Below are 26094 nucleotides of genomic sequence, written 5' to 3' on the forward strand. Positions count from 1 at the left end.
ACACAGTGCACTCTTGCATTCAAAATTTAATGATTGTAACATTTCTAATGCACTTTATGGCAACAATCAAACGGATTGTGAGCTTTTTTCATTCTTTAGACAAATACTAACCTCTATGATATATTCGGGTAATGCGCCATGTTGATGCACTGACTAATGCAGATTAGTGCTTAAAAAACAACTCATAAATCATCCAGTTTTTATTTTCAAAATCTCTACTATATGCGAGTTTTATAACTAAAATATATGAAAAATCATTCCTTTAAATAAGGGCGACTTAATATCTCAGTCGGTTTTTGTTAATTTTTGGCTGGTACAAATACACTAGAATGCCATTTTTGTCGAGCACTAGTGTGGGTGCTAACTTTGTGTTCTTTTATAAACTTCTTTACTTGATTGCAAGGCCAAATTTATTACTATATGTAGTATCATTGATGAATATATTTTGTGGGTTTCTAGAAGCATTCAATTGCTTAAGTATCGAATTTATTACTATATGTATCATTGATGAATTTATTTTGTAGGTTTTAGAAGCATTCAATTGCTCAAGTATCGACCCTCTAACAATGTATGCCTCTGAGTGGGAACAGCCCCACATAAAATGAATAGCTCTTGCAAACGTGTTTGAAAATGATTGGGTGTTAGTAGCTCCAGGCTACATGACCATGATGACCTAAATAAACTATAGCAAGTGCGAATTCGGTAGTATGACACACGCACACACATTGCTTTCGGTAATTTTGCTATTGCCATGCAACAGAACAACGGGCTCATTGCAGAAGTAGACATAGACGGGCAGGCTTTCAGAGAGGAGACATGGGTTTTGCAGGGACTTTGCTTGACTCCTTTCTTCTGCCTTCCGCCAGTCCTGTCAGCATTTCCGAGCGGAACACGGCTACGCGTGTTTTCTTTCCTGCCCGGTTGAATCTCTGCACCAGCGCCACCATCAGAACTCTCTCCTCCGCCCACGGGGATTCCACCACCTCCTCCTCCTCCTCCTTCTCCTCAGAGTCGGGTTCATCATCTTCGTCTTTCGAGGAGGACCGGCTGCTGGAGGGGACGGCAGGAAACAAATCTTCTCGCAAGCACAAGCGGCCGCTTAAAGAGAAGCTGCCAAAGGGCTTGCGGCGATACGAGACCACGGCCATCTTGCGCCCCGCAATCACTGAGGACGAGAGGCTTGCCTGGACACAGCGCTACGAAGAGGTAAGCCATTCCCCTTCCCACAAGCAGACACACACTCCCCACCCCCACGAACCACACACACACACACACACACACACACTCACAAGATCAGTTGTCACTCAGAGACTCAAGGAAACTCGTTTTAGTGTAGTAGGCAGCTCTTTGAGCTTCATGTACAAGCAAGCACTTAAAAATATGCCCATTGTTCAGCGGCATGAGCGCTGGGTTATTCGCTTTCTTAACAAAGGAAGCCGTGTTAATATTTTGTTCTCTGTGCAAAGGAAAGTATACTGTATGTCCCGTCACCTCAAGAGAAGTGGGAAACTCAGTTTGATGGTTTATCTATGAAGATTTGTCTACTAGGATCGATGGTGGGTGCCCAGTTACTTGCTAATTGCCCAAGGTTATCATTACGATGGCTACGCCAAGATTTGTCTACTAGGATCGATGGTGGGTGCCCAGTTAATTGCCCAGGGTTATCATTACGATGGCTACGCCAAACTCTAGATCTCCAAGCCATCAAAGAGAACCAAGAAGCCGCCAAAGAAAGGTGAAAATCCAATACCTCAACAAGCCTCCAAGGAGAACCACCAATGGCCACAAAGACCAAGGATAAGTGTCAAATCCCCACCGGATCTCCTCCTGGAACACTCCTGGTACGAGACTCAAAACCTGCAAACAAACAAACAACAAGGGGGTGCAGGCCTGACTCACCTCCCAACCATGACAGCCGTGGGCAAGCCCACAGTCTTGGCTGTCCCCACCGAGCCACGAGCTGAGCTAACTAGGTTGACGTACCGACCAATCTCCTCCTCGCGACGTCCCTTACCGCCACGAAGCTACCCTTGCGGGCCTCGAGATTGCTGCCGGCCTCGGCTGCGTAAAGCAGGTGCACGTCTGCACTAGATCCAGGCTCCAAGACCATAGAGCTCTCACAAATCTCGCGAGACTCTATATCACTAATGACTAACCTTGGCCACTCTTTTATGGTCATCAGGCGTCCACACTTGGACGCCCACCGGTTCATACTTGGGTGCCCCCCGTTAGTCTATCCCTAACTCAGCTCGCCAATCAGCCTTCCTAGCTCCAAGCTTCCCCAAACCTCGAAGCTAGTCTTGTGTGCGTGTAGCACACGGTAGATACACACTGTGCACATGACATACTCCCCTTCCTCTAAGAGCTCACTCCTGAGCTCACTAAAAAGTCAGGGTAATCTCTCTGAAGAGTAGTCAATGTCTCCCATGTAGCGTCCTCCTCAACACGATCCTTCCATTTGATCTTGTATTCCGTGATAAGCGTATTACGCAATCTTCTTTCACGAAATCCAAGAATCTTTTCAGGTTCGTGCGGAACAAATGTCATGTCCTCGACATCTATAATTTCTTGAGGAGTAACTAACTGGTCTGTTCCACCCAGTACTTCCTTAAGTCTACTGACATGAAATACAGGATGAACTTTCACATGAGAAGGCAAATCCAATTCATATGCAACTGAACCAATCCTTCGTGTAATACGAAATGGTCCACAGTATCTAGGGGATAGTTTCGGAGATCGATCTGTCCGTAAAGTCTCGAAATCTTTCGAAACTCGCAAATACACCATCGTTCCTTCAGAGAACTCTCTGGGTGAATGATGTCTATTAGAATAAAATCTGTCTCGGTCTTGAGCACTTCTAATAGATTCCTTTGCAACTTGTAACATTTCTTGCATATCTTGCAAAAAATTACGTGCTGCATCATGCTGAAGTCTTGAGAATCCTACTGTAACAGTTGATCTAGGTTGAAAACCATACATAAGCATGAAAGGACTAAAACCTGTACTCGTATGCTTAGTACTGTTATATGCAAATTCTAACATTGCGTAGCTGTAATAGTCTTCCGGGTTGGTAAAAATCTAGCCATTTTTGTCAAGCGATCTATCACAACCCAAATAGAATCGTGGCCTTGATGTGTTCTGGGCAATCCGGTAATAAAATCCATGGAAATACTTTCCCATTTATTACCTGGGATTTGCAAAGGATGCAACAACCCAGCCTGACTAAAGCGTTCAGCTTTATTTGCCTGACAAATTTGACACTTGAGAACATAATCTTCTACATACCCTTTCATCTTTGGCCAATAAAAAGTGTGTTTCACTAACGATAGCGTCCTGTGTACCCCAGGGTGTCAAGCAGAAAGGGCGTTGTGACACTCTTTAAGAATCTTGGACCTAATGTTCGAGATTTGTGGTACACAAATTTTGTCATTACGGAATAGTAAACCATTCCGAATCATCCACTGGCCTCCTGCAGCCTGAATGGTAGACTGCTCAGTCATTGAGTCTTGGTCAATCAATGAGCTGCCGTCCTGGATCTTCTGCCAAAATGGACCAAAATAACTATCAGTCTTGCAAGGCCCTCTCAATGACTGAAATAAGTCGGTAGAAATCTCGGTGAACGACAAAGTATTCACCTCTCTAATTCGACTAAGCGTATCTGCAACACTATTCATGGACCCTTTCCGATAACGGATCTCAAAATCAAAATCTTGCATTAACTCTGCCCAACGAGCTTTCCTTCCTCTCAAATCATCCGCATCACACACATACTTGATTGACTGATGATCAGTTCAATACCACAAACTTGGAGTCATATAAATAATATCTCCAAACCTTGAGAGCATGAATCACAGCATAAAGCTCCTTCTCAAGGGTTGGCCAACGAGATTGAGTGTCGTCTAGCTTTTTACTTTCTAAAGCAACCGGTCTACCATCTTGAAATAGGGCAGCCCCGATGGCATAGTCACTGGCATCAGTTTCAAGAACATAAGGCCGACTAGGATCGGGTAATGCTAAGATAGGTGCTTCCTTGACTTTATCTTTCAAAAGTTTGAAGGCCATATCCAAATCGCTATTCCAAGTGATAGGCTGATTTGACTTACGTCCACGACCTTTCAATAAGTCGGTCATCGGTAGTGTGAGCTGAGAGTACTCCCGCACAGATTTCCGAAGAAAAACAACAAAACCGAGAAAAGAACGAAGTTGCTTAACTGTTCGCGGTATAGGCCAGTCCAGAACCTTGTGAACTCGGTCATAGTCAATGCTTAATCTATCTCTAGTGATCTTGTGTCCCAAGTAAATGATGTCTGTCTTAAAAAACTCATATTTACTAAACTTAGCATATAGTCGATTCTGTCTTAAAATAGATAAGACAATTGTGAGGTGTCTAACATGACCCTCAAGAGTACGACTATATATCAAAATATCATCTAGGGACACCACCACAAATTTCCCCAAATGTTCACGAAAAAAATCGTTTATCATTTGCTGGAAAGTGGCTGGAGCATTGGTTAACCCAAAAGGTAATACGAGAAACTCGTAATGGCCATACCTAGTCCGAAAGGCGGTTCTTTCGACATGCCTTTCATGAATACGCATCTGGTGATAGCCAGTATGTAAATCGATCTTCATGAAATATTTTGCTCCTGCTAACCTGTCAATCAGGTCATCTGATCTAGGGAGAGGATAACGGTTCTTAATTGTCAGCTTGTTCAATCTCTTGTAATCTATACACATTCTCCAGGTATTGTCCTTCTTTCTCCTAAGCAACACAGGTGCACCCCAAGGTGATTTACTTGGACGGATCTGGCCCATCCTCAAATAATCTTTGAGTTGTTTAGCCAACTCATCTTCCTCAGCTTGGCTCATCCTGTAAGGTGGAATACTGACAGGACGAGCAGCAGGGATCAAGTCAATACGATGATCTACGGCCCGTTCAGGTGGTAAACCCGATGGCAGTTCCTTAGGAAATACATCTTGAAACGAATCAAGTATCATCTGTAATTCTTTGCTTTCAAACACACTTAATTCATTTACATCCATGGAATGGATGAGAAAGGAAGAAAGTGGAATGATCATGGTCAAAGCTGTAAACCGGGCAACAACATCATAATCATCCTCTTTCTTGAGGAATTCCTTCTTGAAGACGTCTTCGAACTGTGCCCAAGTTGTTGGCTTAGGGTTGAGTTGCTTCCACCAAAGCAAAGCTTTGCCGGAGAGGAAACCTGCTGCGCTAACTGGATCTTTTTTCCATCATCATATGGATGAAACTGAAAATGGACCTGCCACTTATGTAGCCAAGTGTCCACGATCTCCTTGGTACGCTGCTTTTGCTCACCCCCGAACGGTTCCGGAGTAATGTTGGGGCCTAAAGCAGAGGCCTAGGTATCCATACCCGAAAGAGTAGAGAGGGTAGTGGTCAAGAGAGAGATGGAGTTCTGCAAGGCTTGCATCTGGGCGGCAATTTGTGCCTGACGTTTCGAAGAAGAAGCTTCGAGAGCAACTTTGAACTCTTGGAAATCTGATTTTGATACATAATCGTCAAAAAGATCGGCATCGATATCTTCCGTAGCCGGCAAGCCTTCGCGTTCGACAAGGGGCTCCAACTCCGATTCTTGGGTCGACATCGTGAAGAGGGCAAGTGGAGAGAAAATTCGATCTTTGCACAATAAAAGTGCAAGGGAACTTGAGAGCTTGAGAGCTTGAAAACTTGAGAGATGTGTGGCAAGAAGCCCACTTAAGGGGTTTATATAACTATCCCCAAAAGCTACTTGAGCTTTTGCTTTTGTGTTATATATATATATATATATATATATGGATGTATATATTTTGTTTTCTTAAAAAAAAAAACAAACACCTTTAAACCTTGGGGGCCTTTAAATCTTTAAACAAAAACTAAAAAAAACAAAAGCGCCGAATGCTTTTTGTTTTTTTTTCTCCCTCTCTCCTGGATTAGTGCCACCGGCTGCCAGCGTGAGCCTGTAGTTGCCCACCTTGCTGCTGTCGCCTCACGTACAGCTGGCGCCGCCTTCATGGAGGTTTGCGTGGCTATCTACGCCAGCTTGCCTGCGCAGGCCTGGCCACAAGGCGGCGTAGGCCTGGCGCCTGCCTGCGTAGGCGTGGGTGCCTGCGCAGGCCTGGCCTGGCCTGGCCTGGGCGCTTGCCGACCTGGCCTAGGCGCCTGCCTACGTAGGCTTGGCCGACTGCCTACGTAGGCCTAGCCTACTGCATGTGTGCGCCTCCAACAACCACACGACCAGCATGCGACCGCCCTTCAACAGCACACGACCAGCACGCGCTTGCGACCCTGCATAACCAATCCATCACTTCTCTCGCTCTCTCTCTCTTTCGAGTTCAACCAAAACAAACGAACATGCTTTTTTTTTGTTTTCTCTCACCTGAAACTGTTTATACAGTTCAAAACATAATCACTATCATCACGGGTTCCTATGATGAAAAAACAACATACTGAATCTGAAAAACAGCAGTATGCACAGAAAAACAGCAAGCTTTTTGAACACATACCTTTCTTCGACCTCATCTTCTCTACCTACCGACTTGCTCGTTCACGAGGCACGCTCTGATACCATTGTCAAATCCCCACCGGATCTCCTCATGGAACGCTCCTGGTACGAGACTCGAAACCTGCAAACAAACAAACAACAAAGGGGTGCAGGCCTGACTCACCTCCCCCATGACAGCCGTGGGCAAGCCCACAGTCTTGGCTGTCCCCACCGAGCCACGAGCTGAGCTAACTAGGTTGACGTACTGACCAATCTCCTCCTCGCGACGTCCCATACCGCCACGAAGCTACCCTTGCGGGCCTCGAGATTGCTGCCGGCCTCGGCTGCGTAAAGCAGGTGCACGTCTGCACTAGATCCAGGCTCCAAGACCATAGAGCTCTCACAAATCTCGCGAGACTCTATATCACTAATGACTAACCTTGGCCACCCTTTTATAGGCTCTTGGCCGGTCATCGGGCTTCCACACTTGGGCGCCCACCCGTTCATACTTGGATGCCCCCGCCCGTTAGTCTATCCCTAACTCAGCTCGCCAATCAGCCTGCCTAGCTCCAAGCTTCCCCAAACTTTGAAGCTAGTCTTGTGTGTGTGTAGCACACGGTAGATACACACTGTGCACATGACAATAAGGTAGGCTGAAGCTCAAGGGAGTCAATGGCGTTGGATGCCCCAGTGTTGTTCTTTGAGGGAAACACCGAACTCCTAAAGCCACCCTTGCAATATCATACGCAATGAGACACCAGTCAATCAAAAAGAAACCAAAGCAAGACGAGGAAGCCTTGCCAACAAAGAACCCTCGTCATGTACCGACAATGGTTGCCCAAGAATCTCTTAGAAGCTTAAGGCTTCTATGACAGCAACTTAATTTTTTGGGTTCTCAAGAATAAGGCCTCGAAGCCATCACCATCCACACAAGCCTTGCACCAAAAGGTAAGGGCACACAACAACCAAAGACTCCTAAAATTGGTGTCTATTTCTCAAATAACCCTTCAACTCCATCCCTTCAGTGGTGGGTGGCATCACAAGAACCTGCGTCCAAAAATGATTCAGAAACACAAGAACCCATCTTGCGAGAGGGAAACAACTTGTCTTCATCAACGTCTTCCTCAAGTCTGCGCACTACTTCAGATTTGAAGGCAGTAAATGCCTCCACAATCTCATCACTGTGGACTGCAACCTCTGGAATTCTCTAGTGGTAGTTAAAGTAAGGTACACATGAACCTGCACCATACTCTGTACATCGACACCCTTCTAGGAACATCTTTAGATGGGGGGGCATGGTGGGCGAAAGCCTACTCCATGGTACGATTCATCGTATGGATTCCTCGAAAGGTGGAGACCGAATAGGTTGTCCTTTTGATGGTGACTCCTCAATGTCACCACCGAGCCACACAACCCATACCTTGCCAACAATGGAGCCTCCTAGACGATCACATCTTCAAAAGAATAGGCACTGTTTCAATTTTACCAAGTGAGGAACAAGAGTACACACTCGAGTTCGGATGGTGGTGCTCGCGTTCCTATGGACCCCCTCTTCACCTCTTTCCCCTTATTCACTGTCTTAGTACACCTGCTAACTAGCTAACCAAATCTACAATTGTAATGCCTTGCCAATGATTGCTAAAATGCAAGTTGAGCAAGACAAACAACAAAAATTAAAAACAAATAAAAGAAGTTTTAACAAATGATTTAAAAAAACCCGCAAAAGCAATCACTTATCAAGGTTAGCAATCCCATCACCCTTAGGACTGGCTCGTGATTATTTGCTAACTACTTCCATCTACTAACTAGTCTTCTCGGTTTCTTTTGGAGGAACAATGACCATTGACGTTTCAGGTGAGTGCATCTACAACGACATTAACCAATAAGCTTCTTCACGAGTCACCACTCGTACATCTTTCCTTGGATCCGAGGGATGGGATTGAGAACATGACGAGGAGTATGTTAACCACATTGGTTGTCACATGCACCATGCATTGAGGTGCCATATGACACTTTGGTTCATCATTCAGTGTAACATTGTACATCAATAGTACCCTTCAAGGAACATTTATCATATGGCGTTACCCCATTGTGATCCCCAATTCGGGACATGTGAGGCACGAGCTACATAGTCGAGTCTCCTAGCCTTAGGTGTCAGGGTTAGTCCCTTAACCCACGTGGAGAACAAGCATTTAGGTCATCTGAGGTTAAGTCAATCCATTAGGTGTATACACTAAGTAGATAACATCTTACATTACATAGGCTTTAAGGCTCTAGGCCAGCCCTGGAGGGGGTAGCCTATGAACCGTGGGCATTGTGGGCACTGTAGGCCACATCTCATAAGTATACAAAGCCTCATTAGCCAGTCGTCCAGCTTGTGGCAACACATAATTGAGCCGGCCATTATTAAAAGTGGCTGACTCACACGTGTGAAAGGCACCATGTGACCGCCTCCCCACAGGAGGCCTATAGATCGGAAGACAATATACACATATTTAGAACACTTAATTTAATTGATATTAACAATGGAAACAACATCAGCAACATAAATACTGGAAATACTGAAAATACACATGACACCAGCACTGGGGCTGGAAAGGGCCACCCCCCTCCCGTAATACATTTTGTATTTCTTGGAGTATTTATATGTAAAAGTGTCACGGGCATGATAGGCCAGATTTCTCCACCTAGGGAGTGAAAACAACCAAACAAACTAGTTCAAGTCGATGAAGATGTGTTGGTTGAAGTAGCCCAAAATCACAGGCTCATTCCCACCTTCACTGGGTGGACACCTGCCTTTCACTGGTCTTCCGGGACCGTACACCAACAGGCAGGCCCGTACTAACGCAGGCTAAGGGGTACACTGCGGAGGGAACATGGCCTGGTTCTCCCCAATGAGCTTTGCTCCCAAATTCCCTGGTGAGTCTAACCTTCACTGGCTCTCAGAGGCTCTGAGAACGCGGTTAACAACACCACACAGGGAAAATACTAACCACACCAGGAAGAACTTCCTGAGCATGGTCAGCATATACATGCTTTGCTCCTGCACTGCACAACTTAAAGAATTCTCTGAATTTAAATTAACAAATTTCAGATTTATACAAATGAGAAAATATGAGGACACTTGGTACAATGAGTATAAAATTCGGGTACAATAGGTACAATTTGCAGCAGGTACAATCAGGCACATGAGGTCCACAACAGAGGCCTTGGTGTCTGATAAAGATAGGAGATGACTTCTAACACCCCCTCTCAGCTCTTGGCTGTGAAATCAACCCTAGGGAGCCGGAGTGCTACCTGAGCGTAGCGTGAGGTAGAGACTTCGTGAAGAGGTCCGCTGCATTGTCCTCCGTCGAACAATAAAGTAGCAAGATGTCACCAGCCAAGATCTTCTCAGGTACAAAGTGATACTGTATCTCTATGTGCTTGGTCCGGGCATGGAAGACCGGGTTCCGAGCAATAGCTATACAACTCTGGTTATCACACTGGATGACTGTGGGCTCCTTCTATGGAAACCCAATCTTGCCTAGCAGCCTCTGCAGCCACACAACCTCGCAAGCAGCACCACAAGCAGCCCGGTATTTTGCCTCTGTCGAAGATAGGGCAATAGTTGGCTGCCTCTTACTGCTCCAAGAAACTGCTCCTGAGCCGAGGGTAAAACTGTAACCTGAAGTAGCTCGTGTTTGGATCTCCTCCCCAATCTGAGTCACTCCAACCTTGGAGTCTGACTCCATCCCCTCCTGTGTAAAAGAGTCCTAGATCCTTCGTACTCTGCAGATACCGCAAGATCCGCAATCCTGCGTCCCAATGAGACTTCAATGGCGTCTGCAAAAAAGAGCTCGACAGCCCCACGGAGAAGCTCAAGTCCAATCTGGTGTTCAGCAACCAGATCAATGAACCAACCAACTTCCGATACTGCGAGGCATCAACTGGCTCACAAGGATCATTAACAGTTAACTTTGTATTTGGGTCCATCGGCGAAGTAATAGGCTTGCAGTTCTCCATCCCAAAGGCCTCAAGCAACTCATGAACATACCGTTGCTGAGAGACAAAAAACCCCCTCTGGGTCTGCCAGATCTCCAATCCCAAAAAGAAGTGGAGTAAAAGCCTAGGTCGGTCATCTCAAACTCCTTTGACAAGACGGCCTTCGTCACACCAATGTGCTCCACATGACCGTCGGTGAGAATGAGATCATCCACATAAAGGATGATAATCGTAACCATGCCGCGTTCGCGAAAGAGATACAGGTTGGGATCTGCAACCGATCTCTGAAAACCAGTCCGAACAAAGAAGGAATCAATCTTCTGATTCCAAGCTTTGGGAGCCTGCTTAAGACCATACAAGGCCTTACGTAACCTGTAAACCATCCCTTCTGATACTGGAACAACAAAGCCTGGAGGCTGCTCAACATACACCTCCTCCTGCAGGTCACCATTAAGGAACGCAGATTTTACATCCATTTGATACACGGGTCACCTCTAAGAAGAAGCAAGGGCAAGAACAGTCCGAATCGTGGTCATCCGTGTTGTCGGTGCAAAGGTATTCTCGTAGTCGATGCCTGGCCGCTGAGCATAACCTTTAGCCACGAGTCTAGCTTTGTGTTTGTCCACCGACCCATCTGACGCATATTTGGTCTTAAAGACCCATTCGACACCAATGACTGACCGTTTCGACGGCCTCGGTACCAACTCCCATGTGTTGTTCTTCTCGATGGCATCAAGTTCCACTTGCATGGCTTTCCTCCAAGTATCCTGTGAAAGGGCTTCCTTAACGGAAGTGGGCTCCTTGTCTCGCATAATACGAGACATCAAAGCATAGTTTACCTGAAGAAGCTCCGCTGAATTGCTTTTGTCGCGGACTCTGTGCGATCTTCGAGGGCTGTCCTCTCTGGTCCACTCGGAGGGTAGCTTCGTGACACCTGACTCGTGAAGGGTGTCCATCAACCACCTGGGTACTCGAACAGATCGTGGAGCCTAGAAGCCAAGTGCTGCCATATGCCTCTAGCCAGCGTCACATGCTTTACGTGATTGATTGCTTGCGGTGTGTAGTTGAGGAAGATAAATGAACGGACCCTGGCGTTGACACGATCCCACATCTGTGCCTGTGCCTCGCGGTCCTTCCTCGTTGACAGTAACTCCACTTCCTCTGCTTCCGGCCGTGGAACCCCGATAACGATGAAATCAGCAAGGTCATATGACTCCAGCACAGACTCCATCATAACCTTCCAGATGTCGTAATTGTTCCCGTCCAACTGACGGTCCACTGGGAATGTGGGGAGTGTTGGGATCTTCACATGCTTCTCAGCCATCTCTAACAAATCTGCCATCGCGGGGATGTAACTGAAAAAGGGTGGGTGTGTGGGAAAAAAACTTTAAACCTGCAAGTGGCTGTCGAGCAACTCAACCCACCTTCCTCTTGCTTCTTCTCTTCCCGAACAGTCCCTAACAATCCACCAATCAGCAACGCAACAATCCCCCTCTTGCTCAGAAAACTCCCAAGATCTTTCAAGAGCCTAGGGCTCTGATACCATGTCAAAATATGCAGCGAAGATGATAACCAAATCTGAGACCACAAGAGCAAGTAGAGTGCAGAAAATAGACAGCACAAGAGAAGGAGAGAGATAGGCGTGTAACTCTTCTCTATACACAAGATCCCGAAGATGAAAACAAGATACAATGGTGTGGGGGCCATGGGGCCATTTTATATGGCCCCATACATGCAGTCGGCCTGTTGAAAAGGCAGCCAACTCGGCCTACATGTCCACGACCAGCCTCATCCACCAGTCGGCCAGCATGCATGAGAGGTCGGGGACCAGAAGGGGCAGTCGGCCAGCATCCAGAACCTCCTGACCAGCAGTCGGCCAGTATCTGGATCAGCCAAGGTGCAGAAAACTGCCTCCCACACCTGGTAAAAATAGGGAAAAATGGGGAAAAAATACGGGGAGTGAGGAAAAATGAGAAAACACCTACAAAGGGCGGGCACACCCACAACAGAGGCCCTGGTGTCTGATAAGGACATGAGATGACTTCTAACAGCAGCAGCAGCACAGGGCAGCAGTGAAAACGTAGATGAAAAAGAGCACCGGGAGCAGAAAAGCGCAGCTATGTTCAAAAAACGCAGTGACTGTTTGGATCTCTAGAAAAACGCACAAGTGGGAAGGAGCAGAATCAGAGATGATGGCAGCCGGAATCCTAAGCGATTGATACCATGTTGGAGTATGCACAGGCGGAAGCATAGACAAAACAAGAGAGAGAAGAGGGAGCAAAGGAGAGAGAGCTTGTGGACGAGATCACCTTTTTATAATAGCTTGAAGCTTTACAATGGCAATAGCCAGCACAAGTAGTGTTGAACTGTGCTTGGAATGAACTACAAGTAGTGAATATGAGAAGATCCCTTTTATAGTGCATATGTGAACTAGCCGACTGCCTCTAGAAACAAGCCGACTGCCCATTCCCTAATATATTGCTCAATATATCTTCTCATACTTTGCCAAAAGAAATACATCTTCGAGACTTGAGTTTTTGCAAAAATACCATGATGAGCCATGTAAGGAGGAGCATGACATTCCTCCTACACTTTAGACGTGAAATCCTCACACACATAACTTGTCCTGCATTAAGAGAAATCCATCCTTGATAGCATAAGAAGTCACTATTTCACCATGTTGCAATTTGTCCCGCACGAGCTGAAAATCTTCATCAAAAGCATACATATCCCTCATAATAGTGAAATTTGTATGATAGATTATGGAGACAACATGTATCTGGGGTCTTCTTGACAAAGCATCAGCTGCCTTATTTTCTTTCCCAGGTGTGTGCATAGTCTAAAAATGAAATTGTGCAAAATAATTGGCCCATTTAAGATGCTTTTCAGAGATCTTAGGGTGAGATAGAAAGTACCTGAGGCTTTGATGGTTTGTTTTGATGATAAACTCACCACCCAAGAGGTAATCTTCAAAGCATGGATGACTGCCATTAACTCCTTTTCATAGGTGGGAGCATTCTTTTCCGAATTTTGTAATCTTTTGCTTTCATGAGCAACTAACTGCATGCCCTTCTTAGTTTAAGACTACACCAATACAATCTCCTGAAGTATCACATTCTACAATAAACAACTTTGATAAATTTGGAACAATCAATACCGGTGCTTTACTGGCATAAAACTTCAAAGCCTCAAAAGCTTCTTTCTCCATCTTGGCCCACCTAAACCCCACTATTTTCTTTGTTAGATCATGCAATGGTCCGACAACCATTGCAAACCACTTGATGATCCTTCTGTAGTAAGAGCATAGTCCCAAAAAGCTTCTAACTTCATGCACACTAGTCAACTCTGGCCATTCCATAATAGCCTTGATCTTGTCTGGATCCATCCGAATCCCATAGTGAATTTCTGACAAGAAGAGTTCACTCTTCTTGCCATTCGCATAAAGCTTGTGCTTTCTCAATTCTTGGAAAACAATATCCAAATGCTTTTTATGCTCTTCTTCATCATCTAGGATATCATCAAAGAAAGTACCTGTGAATTTTCAATGGGCTCTGAAGATTCTATCCACCATCCTATTAAATGTGAGACCAATGGGTAACACAAGAAATTCGTATAGCCCAAAGGTAGTCCTAAATGTTGTTTTGTGCACATGCTCTGCAACAATCCTTATTTGATGATAGCCACTCTTGCAGTCTATCCTATTGAACACTTTGGATCCATCCAACCGGTCTAGGATATCATCAATCCTAGGTATGGAGAACTTGTTCTTTATAGTAATCTTGTTGAGAGCTCTATAATCCACGCACATCTGCCAAGACCCATCCTTCTTCTGGACTAACAACATTGGAGAGAAAAAGGGTGAAAAACTAGGCCTTATCAAACTCTTTCCAATAACTCATTTTACCTGCTTCATAATCTCCTCTTGCTGGGCTAGGCTTACGCGGTAAGGTGGCCGGTTCGGAGGCGAACTCCCAGGAATGAGGTCGCAATCTGATGATCTTTTGGCCTCTCTGGTGGTAGTTCATCTCGTAAAGAATCTGCAAAACAATCTTCATACCTCTTTAAGAAATCAATCCTCTCTGTATTCAAACTAGACTCTTTAGGCGGAGAGTCTTTATTTTTAGAGTCTTTCACTTTTACAAAAAGCAAGTACAAGGAAACATGTGATTTCATTGCTTTGGAAACTTGTAAATGGGATATCATGGGAATAGAGTTTTCTTCAACTCCCACATCAAAAGATACATTCTTGTCTTTGAAAGTGAACCTAAACTTGCTTCGGTCCCAATCAATGGCTACATCAACTCTCCTATGCCAAGGCATACCAAGTACAGCATCACAATGGCTTAGATTTCCCATTATAAAATTCTCATGATCTACAAACTCCACTATCTCAATCCCTTCAAAGGCAACACCTGACGTTTTCGGAGTGCCAAACCTTTTCTTAGGCAGTTTGAGAGCTTTAATGTTCCGAGGATGGATATAATGGTGAGTAGCACGATGCACCAGTATCAAAGTGGATAAGAATAGGCTAATTGGTAACCTTGTCCCAAGCCATAAACAGCTTCCTTTTCTCTGAAGGAGTATCATCCAGTTGCACAAGTTCTTCAGAGAGAGCATTCACCTGAGGTGATTTTTGCGGTTGATTCTCCTTCTTTGGCTTAGTGGGGCACTGTCCTATCAGAATACGCAGCGGAGATGATGACCAGATCTGGGAACACGAGCAAAAACGCATGCAGAAAAAATACAGCACAAGAGAGAGAGAGATGTAGGCGTGTAACTCTGCTCTGATATACACAAGAAGATCCCGATATGATACACTAGTGGCAAGGGGGCTAGGGGCCTATATATATGCCCCCACATGAGCAGTCGGCCTGCTGAAAAAGGCTCCACGACTGCATCATCAGTCGGCCAGCACCATGCAGCCAGTCGGCCAGCACTGAGGGTCCACGACTGCATCAAGTACAGTCGGCCAGCTCCAGTACACACATCTGATGTAGTCAGCCAGCAAATGGATCCTCCTGCCAACTCAGGGCTGCCTCCCAAGCCACAGAAAAAATGAAAAAATAAGGGAAAAATGCGGAGAGTGGGGAAAAATGATAAAACACCTCATAAGGGTGGGCACACCCACAACAAAGGCCCTGGTGTATAAAACTGGACAAGAGATGACTTCTAACACCCCCTCTCAGCTCCTGGCCGTGAAACCAACCACAGGGAGCTGGGGTGCCGCCTGAGCAAATCCTGAGAAAGCGACTTCGTGAAGAGGTCCACCGTACTGTCCTCCGTCGAACAGAACTCTAGCAAGATGTCATCAGCAACGATCTGTTCACGAACAAAGTGCCTCTGGATGACCATGGGTTCCTCCAGTGGAAGCCCAAACCTGCAATGCAACCTCTGCAACCTCACCACCTCACAAGCAGCCCGGTACTCTGCCTCTGTCCGCGACAAGGCAAAAGATGACTGCCTCTTACTGCTCCGTAGGACTGCTCTTGGGCCTGAAGTAGATCTCCTCGTGTCCGGATCTCCTTCCCAAACCGAGTCACTCCAACCGTGGAGTCGGACTCCATCCAACAATCCCCCTCCTGTGTACAAGAGTCCATGATCCTTCGCATGTCGCAGAAACCATAGGAAACGCAATCCTGCCTCCCAAAGAGACATCTGCAACCATGATCATGCTCATCTGCCTCATCAGGAAGCTCTCGTCCAATCTGGTGTCCATCAACCAGATCAATGAACCATCCTGCTTCTTCTGAGTCAAAGAGGCATTACACTACTCACAAGGATCAACACCTGTTATACGGTGCAAAAACAAGTCCTGGAAACCTCTTGAAGACCACGCAAGGCCTTCTGAAACCCGTTAACCACCCCCTCTGAATCCGGAACCACAAAGCCTGGAGAAACCACCTCCTTCTGCAAGTAATCACCTGCCACCTGCCTGGCTTTCCGAAAGGTCCCCGTGGAAAGAACATCCTCATTTACTGGAGGTTCTTTGTCCCGAACACTACGAGACATCAGAGCATAAGTTACTTGTTCAGTTTCCTCTGACTCACGAACACAAGAACTACCAACATCAGTACTGGAAAGTTCCTGCCAACTGCTGCCATCTACTGGCAAGCTATCCACCATCTGGTCCCGGAAAGCCTGTACCTGCAGCGTATCCACACTTAAGTGGCCATAACCAGACTGCCACTCATCACAAACCTGAGGACCTGGGAGAGAGAGAGTGCTGAAAGCTTGTAAACTCCATTCTCCACTCCACCTTCCCAAACCACTTGGCCTGTTGCTTTGTCCCGGAGAGCAACAAAATGCTCATCAAACTCCACCCGTACGCCAGTCTTGCAAACCTGATGCACTGACAACAGATGAAAACCAAGTGTCGGAACATACAACACCTGGGAGGAATGCTTCCTCCCTCTGTGCCATCGGGAACTATCTCCATCCTGCCCTCACTGTGAACTGGGATAGTGGATGTATCCCCAGTAAGAATATGACCAGAAAGCTTGCAGAGATCCTGTAAACCGGAACGGGAAGGAGTCATGTGCCTGGAAGCACCACTATCGAGAATCCACTCCCGAGTATCCGTTGCGGAGAGTCCTCCAATCTCCTCCCTGCCTGAAGAAAATGAAACATCGGTGTCCACCACCTCCAGGTGTACAAAAGCCGGAGTCTTCATGATTGCTGCTGAGGAATCTTCACCCTTCTCGGTCTTCCGCTTGGGACACTGCCTCCAATAGTGGCCTTTCTCGCCACAATCATTACAGGTCCTCTCTGCCTTCAGTTTCTCGCGGTCAGCGTCGGACGACTTCTCAGAAGACTTCTCCGATGAAGCCTTCCCTTTGCCCGAGTTACGGCCTTTCGACCGTTGGCCAGTTAAGGCCTCCGAACCTCCACCCTGAGGAGGGTTCGTGAATCATTCCTCCTGGTCCAGGACCATGGGCACAAGCTCCTCCCACGTGATGGTGCTGAGCCTGCCACTGGTAATCAAAGACGAGTAAAATGCTGAGTACTGAGAGGGCAAGTGCGACAGCAACGTTATGGCCATGTCCTGTGACGATATCTCCTTCCCAGCTTGAAGAACTTCCTGCTGAAGAGCCTGCAGCTTGTTAATATGCTCCCGCATCGTCGACGACTTTGCAGGGCTCATAACCCGCATCTGTACTTCCAAGGAAATCCTCTTCATGGGCGATACCCTGTTGTAAAGTGAGGCCAAATGCTGCCATATACCTCTGGCCAGCGTCATATGCTTTACATGATTGATTACCTGTGGTGTGCAGTTGAGGAAAATAAACGAACGGACCCTGGCGTTGACACGATCCCACATCTGTGCTTGAGCATCCCGGTCCTTTCGGATCGACGGTAACTCCCCTTCCTCTACTTCCGGCCGTGGAACCCCAACAACGACAAAATCAGCGAAGTCGTAAGACTCCAGAACAGATTCCATCATAACCTTCCATATGCCGTAGTTGCTCCCGTCCAACTGACGGTCCACCGGGAACGTGGGGAGTGTCGGGATCTTCACATGCCTCTCGGCCATCTCTAACAGATCTGCCATGGCGGGGATGTACTCTGAATAGGGTCGGTGGGTGGGAACAAAGAAGAACTAAAACCTGCAAGTGGCTGTCCAGCAAATCAGCCTGCCGTACTCTTGCTTCTCCTCTTCCCGAACAGTCCAAAACAGTCCACCAATCAGCCACACAACAGCCCCCCTCTTGCTCACACAAATCCCAAGAACTATCTAGAGCCTAGGCTCTGATACCATGTCAGAATACGCAGCGGAGATGATGACCAGATCTGGGAACACGAGCAAAAACGCATGCAGAAAAAATACAGCACAAGAGAGAGAGATGTAGGCGTGTAACTCTGCTCTGGTATACACAAGAAGATCCCGATATGATACACTAGTGCAAGGGGGCTGGGGGCCTATATATATGCCCCCACATGAGCAGTCGGCCTGCTGAAAAAGGCTCCACGACTGCATCATCAATCGGCCAGCACCATGCAGCCAGTCGGCCAGCACTGAGGGTCCACGACTGCATCAAGTACAGTCGGCCAGCTCCAGTACACACATCTGATGTAGTCAGCCAGCAAATGGATCCTCCTGCCAACTCAGGGCTGCCTCCCAAGCCACAGAAAAAATGGGAAAAATAAGGGAAAAATGCGGAGAGTGGGGAAAAATGATAAAACACCTCATAAGGGCGGGCACACCCACAACAAAGGCCATGGTGTATAAAATTGGACAGGAGATGACTTCTAACATGTCCAGCCATATGTCATTTTTCTCCACAGTTGAAGCATTTTTCTTGTCAGCTTCCTTTTGGATGGTAGAGGTGGTTTACCACCATTCTTTGGCTTTTGCTCTTGTTGTTCTGACTTCTTTTGGTCAAACACCTTGGCCTTCTTTTTTTGGGACTCTTCTTTGTAAGACTTCCCAATTGTCCAAGGCATATGCAATCTTTTTGCTTCTATGGCTATATCCTGAGCTGCTTCTAAGGTGCCTGGTTTTCTCATCTTGACTGCCCGTCTAAGCCATGGATAAGCTTCCTCATCTCCATATTTGAGGGAATTTCATTGAGAGATGTGAATTTGAGACAGGCTGCAGCAAACTTGTTGATATAAGTTTCAATGTTCTACCCTTGGTTCTGCTTCAAAGGATGAAGGTAAAAAAGGTAAAAACTTCTTATTGAACATCTCCTTGAAGTCCTTTCATGTCTTTGGTTCTTTCTCTTCATGGACAATTTTGAGCCACCAATTCAAGGCAGCATCCTTTAAGTGCATTCTCGCTGTCCTGATCTTGGACTTTTTTGAATAATCTTCACCACCAAAAGCAACATTGAATTGCCTAATGAAAGAAACTACTTTTTGAGAACCACTCTTACCATAAAAAGCATAAAACTTGACGTTCTTTTCTCTAGGCTTGAACTCCCGCTTGGCAGCTACTTGTGAAGTTACTTCATGAACTGCTACTCCTTTTGCCCATAATAGCCTTAGGCGAATCAGCCACCATGGACATTTGTGGTTCTTTGGCTTTCTCCTTGTCCTTATGAGGATTTTGAGGACAAGATGAGGCGGCTTGGGTATGGTGGGTGTCACTGAAGCATCAACATACAGGTTGTTGATATGCAAAACGCAACGTGCGCCCCAAAAAGAAGTTTTGAAAAAAGTGGCGTGGCGTTGATGACATGGCGATGGTGATGTGGCATTTACACATGGCAAGAAAGCAACGCACGGTCACCTTAAAGATTAAAAGCTTTTTAAAAACTAAAAAGAGAATAACTTTATTATTAAAAAGATGCTTTTTGGACTACAAGTGAGTTTTAGAGCGCTTTTCTCAAGTGCTTTTGGGCAAGAACTATAAATTCAGCTACTCTTTCATTGTTGAGACATGTAAAAAGACAAGAGAGCTCTCTAGCTCTAAGAACTTGTACTCAAGACTCCTCCAAGGAGTTTTATCTAATATAACTTGGAGGGGCGCCGGGGGGGGGGGGGGGGGGGGGTTCGACCGAAGGCTATTTCGACCCCTAGTGTGGTGTCTTCTCTCTCTAATCTCTCTCTTTTGTTTATTTTCAGATTTTCTCAAGGTTTTACGCGTGAAATTGTTGTTTTCTTGAAGATAAGTTAAGTACCCGTGCCATAGCCCTCACGATGTTTTAGTGTCACCAAAGCATCAAAATATAGGTTGTTGATATGCAATTTTCAATGCGCACCCCAAAAAAAAAGTTTGTTAAAACACTATTCTCCAAGATCCCGACTTGATAAGAATTTTTGAGTAACTATCCAAGAAGCTCGAGCAAATGAAGAAAGGGGATGAGCAACCAACAAAGGAGGATGCAGCTGAAAATCAAGAGCCTTCATCAAAGAGATCTCCCTCAAAGAGATCACCTAGTCCTCCACCTTCTTGTGGAAGGAAGAGGAGCCATTCCAAATCAGCCCACTCTCATCATGGGAAAAGTCGACATGGTCAAAAAAGGTCCAAGAGCCCATCTTCTTCATCAAGCCGTTCATCTTTCTCATCTTCTTCTTCTTCTTCTTCTTCTTCTTCCCCTTCTAGGTCACCCTCTCCATGGCATGGAAAGAAAGGGAAGAAAGGTAAGAACAAATCTAAGGAATTCAAAGGAGGGGTTTACACCATATGATGGAGCTTATGGTTACACAGATAAAGCCCTCACTTTTATCTGCCAATTTGGTATTGCTTTTGGTTGTGAAGACTATTCGGAGTCATCCAAGATTCGCATGGCTAGTTTGCATCTTACGGAGACAACCAATGTCATTGTTTGGTACCTTCACTAGTCTTGACGAGTGTTTCACACACTGAGCGGAACCAAGGTGCGAACGGGGATTTTCCAAAGATGAAAGCTGAAGCATTTATTGGCAAAGTTTGGCCTGAAAGATGGCTACGTAGCATGAGCACCATGGGATTTTGATCAATAAAGTGACTTATAACGTTTATAAGTTGGTGTGTTCACACATCATTAAAGACGGGTTGGACATATTATTATTTTGGGGCATGGACAGGTGGACAAAAGGAGGCGCCTAGAGCAAACTTGGGCTACAAGCCTGGGAAAAGCATAAAGTGGATATTTTGAGCCAGCCTAGCTAGTTTTGGCAAAAAAAAGAAAAAGCACATCCGAAAATAGAGCAGGTCGACACTATTAAAGCTGAGTGGGGGTTTCTCTTTTGGATCATCGTGCGCATGTCTCTGTTGGCTGACCGCAGCTTTCTCTCTCTTTCCTCAACGCTAGCCGTACAGCAGACTTTCTCTTCTCTCTTCTTGCATTGGCTGTACTATGCTGATTGTAGGTAGCCGCCGAACACAGCAGCCACACGTGTGGTTGTCGTTATGGGCAGATTTGGGGCTGTTTTTGGGACTGTTCTGGAGTAATTTGGGACAGTTTTGAGAGCTCTTCCGAGACTGATTTGAGGCTCTGTTTTGGGGCTATTTTGGCGCGGAGTTTGAGGCTGTTTTTGGCTCCGTACTGGGCCGTTTCATGGACTGTTTATGAGCTGATTCATGGGACTGTTTTGAGATAGTTTTTCGGATGGCTTTTTGATGTTGTGTTTTATCTTGGCACTGGATAGATAACTGGGCAAGAGATTTGCTGATGCTTTGTTGGAAAATCCGGTATTGTATGCACCCGCACCTTGGTTTATCGTAAAAGCTTCTATTTGAATAAAGAAGTTCCTACAAGGGGCGGCTGTTCCGGTTCAGTGCGGTGTTATTATATTGTTTATGGTTGTTCCGTTGTGTCTTCATGCTCTGTCTGGTATTTGGAGTGTTGGTCTCTATTGTTTTGGGTTACCCGATTCCAGTGACAGTGGTATCATGCATTGTGGGATGCCCTCATGGTTGAGGAAACGTTTCCCAAAGAATGGAAAGACTTCAAGATTGGAAGCAGGTGAGACATTTGATCATTACAACAAGAAATTTTGGGATGCATATCTCAAGGCTACTCCTTTTAAAGAGATTTCTGAGAAGTCTAAGTTAAGAAAATGCTTTAGATGTGGCAAAGAGGGGCATATGTCAGCCCAATGTCCAGATCGTCCTAAGGGAGACCTCGAGAGCAAGTAAGCCAGTGGTTGGTGGGATTCCCAATGTATTGGGAAACACTTCAGAACCTGAGGCTCGAGAGTTTTGCCTCTCTTGGGGCAAAATGCGGGACAAGAATGCTCTCGTGTTGTTTGACATGGGCGTCATAGATAATTTCATTTCCATAGAGCTTGTGGAACAGTTGGGTATCAAACCTGAGGAGATGGGACCGGCCTTGCATGTGGAACAAGTGTTTCATGGTGATGCAGTGGCAGTAATGCCTATCATTGGTAAGTTGAGGATTCATGTCCAGGGTTATGTGGACTATTCATGTCGTAGTATCTAGTCCATACTATCCATAATGGAGTTGATAGTTATATAGTCTTGTGGGTTGACTACCATGAGTATATAACATGCACGTTCCTAAAAGGTGAATTTGGGCACGTTCCTGGATTCATCTAGGTATATAATTCAGCCGTATTAGCGGACGTGTAGATTTCACATTGTGAATTTTTCATCCAAGTTGTGGCCAGTTGATATTGTGCTTATTCTTTCTATCTTTGGCGGTGCATTTGCCCTATCAACTACTTATTTGCTGTACTAATTCTTTCTATTTGCTACTTCCCTTAGTGCTAGGCTTCATTATGGCTGAGTCTGCCCTCCTGCATCTCCGGAGGTTTGATAGAAACTCAGTATGAAGGCCTTTGTGTGAATATATCCTCTTATGTGTGTGTGTGTGTGTGTGGAAGTGCGTGTGAGAGCATATTTTGATACAGAGTTCTACACCCACTATTGGGCAATGATGACGTTAGTGGGGATGTCGTAGTATCTAGTCCATACTATGCATAATGGAGTTGATAGTTATATAGTCTTGTGGGTTGATTACCATGAGAATATAACGTGCACGTTCCTAAAAGTTGAGTTTGGGCATCTTCCCAAATTCATCTAGGTATATATATATGAGGATTTCTATATTTCACCTTTGGGATATCATCTTGGGGATGCCATGGTTCCATAGGAAGAGTGCTATTATCTTGGGGATGCCATGGTTCCATAGGAAGAGTGCTATTATCTAGATTCCCAAGAGGACTATTTCTTTTAATCATAAGAATAAGGATATCACTATTGTAGCAAGGAAGAAGGGAGATATGGTCACCATTTGGTCCCTGCATGAGTCTTGATCAGTGTTTTGGGGCAAGTCCACACACTGAACAGAACCAAGGTGAGAACAGGGGTTTTTCCACGGAAGAAAGCTGAAGCATTCACTGGCAAATATTGGCATGTAAAATGGTTAAACAACATGAGCATCATGGGATCTAATCATTAAAATGACTTATAAGGTTTATAAGTTAGTGTGTTCACACATTATTAAAACCTGGCTAGACATATTATTATTTTGGGCATGCACGAGTGGACAGAAGGAGACGCCTAGCTACAGCTTGGGGAGCAAGTTGGGGAAAAGCAAAAGCTGTAGAATCCTCCTCTGAAGAAGAAGGAAATGAAACAACCACTGGAACAAACGGATCATCAGTGATAGCTGAATTTGCCAGGTTCGAAATAGGAACATGCTCCAAGTAGTGGAAGATGCCTCCTCTGAAACATAAGAAGGAGAAGCAACTGCTAGGAGAGAAGCCGTCAAAGTAGGAAGCTCCAGAATATGTGAGGATATCTCAACAAAATCATCCACCTGCTCTGTAGAAGAACCACTATCCTCCTTTGAAAGAGGAGAGAGAAAATATGCAATAATAGCATCAACATGGAACAGCACAAGAGAAGGAAGATACTCATCCAAAGGGATTAGAGGAACTGATAAAGTCTTTGTCAGAAACTCTTGTAAATAATCCTCTTTTGCGGATAGGGCATCGACTTCTAAATCAGAAGTCTCATGTGTGACCACCATGATGGACTCATCTTGCTCTTGTGAAGATGAAAGAACAGGGGGATCATAGACAGCAAGAAAAGCCATCTTAGCATGAGACTTCGTACTCTCCTCTGTCGTTGGTGAAGTATCTGAGCCATCTGTCGTGGGTGAAGTATCTGAGCCATCGGAGGAGGACGACTCCTTTGCTTTAGCTTTGCAGGAAGCAACCTATCGGGCAAAACATTTGGCCTCTGAATGACCAAGTCGGCCACAAAACTCACAAGAATCCTTCATCATGGAACCCTTGACGCTGTTAGAATTGTCAGAATTGTTGTCATCTGAAGATGACTTTGTGGTGACTTTCTGCTTCTTGTTGTTAACATCACGTCCACCTTTGGTCTTGCTCTTGTCCTGGGTAACAAATGCAGATTCTCGCTTCCCTTTGCCTCTCATCAAGCACTTATCATGTAAGTAGCTCAAGACCTCCTCAAAAGAGGGGAGAGGTTCACGAAAATATATGGTATCTTTGAAAGCATCAAAGGAAGAAGGAAGTTTACCTAGTAACTTGTGGACGGGGTTATTGATAGCGCTCCCAAATTCTTCAAGTTGTCGTTTAAGCCAGAGAACTCCCCAATATTCTTCTTAGTGACATTGTCGGAATCATTGATCGTCAACTTCTCAAGGTTTGCTTCCAACTTGGCAATCTTTACGGAGGAAACACGACCATACCTCCTCTGAATCTCAAGCCATATCTGTTGTGCATTACTCCCAGAAGAGATGAACTTAGCATTAATGTTGGGAGTCATGCAATGTGAGATGATGAGGCGAGTACGAGCATCCAACTATCCTTAGAACGGTAGATCCACCAGAGAAGGTGTAGAGATAGAAGTCCATACACCAGTACTCTCCAAAAGAATGGTATCTTTGAAAGCATCAAAGGAAGAAGGAAGTTTACCTAGTAACTTGTGGACGGGGTTATTGATAGCGCTCCCAAATTCTTCAAGTTGTCGTTTAAGCGAGAGAACACCCAAATATTCTTCTTAGTGACATTGTCAGAATCATTGATCGTCAACTTCTCAAGGTTTGCTTCCAACTTGGCAATCTTTACGGAGGAAACATGACCATACCTCCTCTGAATCTCAAGCCATATCTATTGTTCATTACTTCCAGAAGAGATGAACTTAGCATTAATGTTGGGAGTCATGCAATGTGAGATGATGAGGCGAGTACGAGCATCCAACTATCCTTAGAACGGTAGATCCACCAGAGAAGGTGTAGAGATAGAAATCCATACACCAGTACTCTCCAAAAGAAAGTTGGTATAATAGGACCAGGTGTGATAATTGGTGGATGTCAGCTTCATAGAATCACTGACTTGGGGAGGAGCATAGGATGGTAGAGAAGAAGGTAGATACAGTGGAAGAGGAGAACCAAGAGAAGTGGTGGGGTGGGTAAATGGCAGTGGATACAAGAGAGAAGAAGAAGAAGTGGGTAAGGGCGCAGGAATTTGGGTAGAGGGAACAGGTATCTGTGTAGAGGACACCTATGTACTTTGAGTAGGGGAAGAGAAGAGAATCCTCGAGAGGGGAGAATGGTGATCTCTGGAAGCCATCACCTCTAAGAGAGAAAAAAAACACAGCTATGTAGGAAGAAAAATGAGGCAGTCCTGCAGCTCCACAGGAAAACTCAGGTTACTGATGAAGAAACGCAGCTAGTGAACAGCTCCTATATGCAGTAAACAGTCAACAGCAGCATGGGAAAAGAAACACAGGTCCCTGTAGATGTTTCCTGCTCTGATACCATGAAAGAATGGGTACTATGCTATGATACCCACAAAGAAATGCTGCAAGAACTGTACTACACTGTGTATGGACAGCAAGCATAAAGGAGAAAAGAAGATCACTGTTGAATATCACCAGAAAAGGTAGTACATCACGTGGAGCACCATGAGGGAGGTCTCGTAGATGCTGCTTATCACTGCAGAAGCTGAAAAGAGAGATGAAAATGAGGCTAAGCCTAGCCACCTTTACATAGGTGGGAGAGGAGCTGGTTGGCCAGTAGCAAATCAGAGGATTGGATGACAATGCATAAAAAATCTGAAATGATGCCCAAAAATAGGCAAAAAAAAAAAAGCAAAAAATATCTAGTGCCTAGATGCATATGGAGGGCTTCAAATGGAGCCAGATACAAGCATGAATGTGCATGGGAAAGTTCATCTGGGGATG

General features: G+C 45.4%; 1 protein-coding gene across 2 annotated transcripts in view; it reads left to right on the forward strand.

Moving 5' to 3' along the window:
- Window positions 1-703: 703 nt before the first annotated feature.
- Window positions 704-26094, forward strand: part of LOC147602987 (uncharacterized) — a 72192-nt gene continuing 46801 nt past the window's right edge. For both annotated transcript variants that reach the window (XM_086797254.1, XM_086797253.1), the window contains exon 1: window positions 704-1206. In XM_086797254.1, the coding sequence (XP_086653380.1) occupies window positions 817-1206 (390 nt within the window). In that variant the 5' untranslated portion in view covers window positions 704-816. The remainder of the gene's footprint in view (window positions 1207-26094) is intronic.

Source organism: Cibotium barometz, chromosome 65 (assembly GCF_041138505.1).
Source record: "Cibotium barometz isolate CiBa-2024 chromosome 65, ASM4113850v1, whole genome shotgun sequence".
Taxonomy (NCBI): Eukaryota; Viridiplantae; Streptophyta; class Polypodiopsida; order Cyatheales; family Cibotiaceae; genus Cibotium; species Cibotium barometz.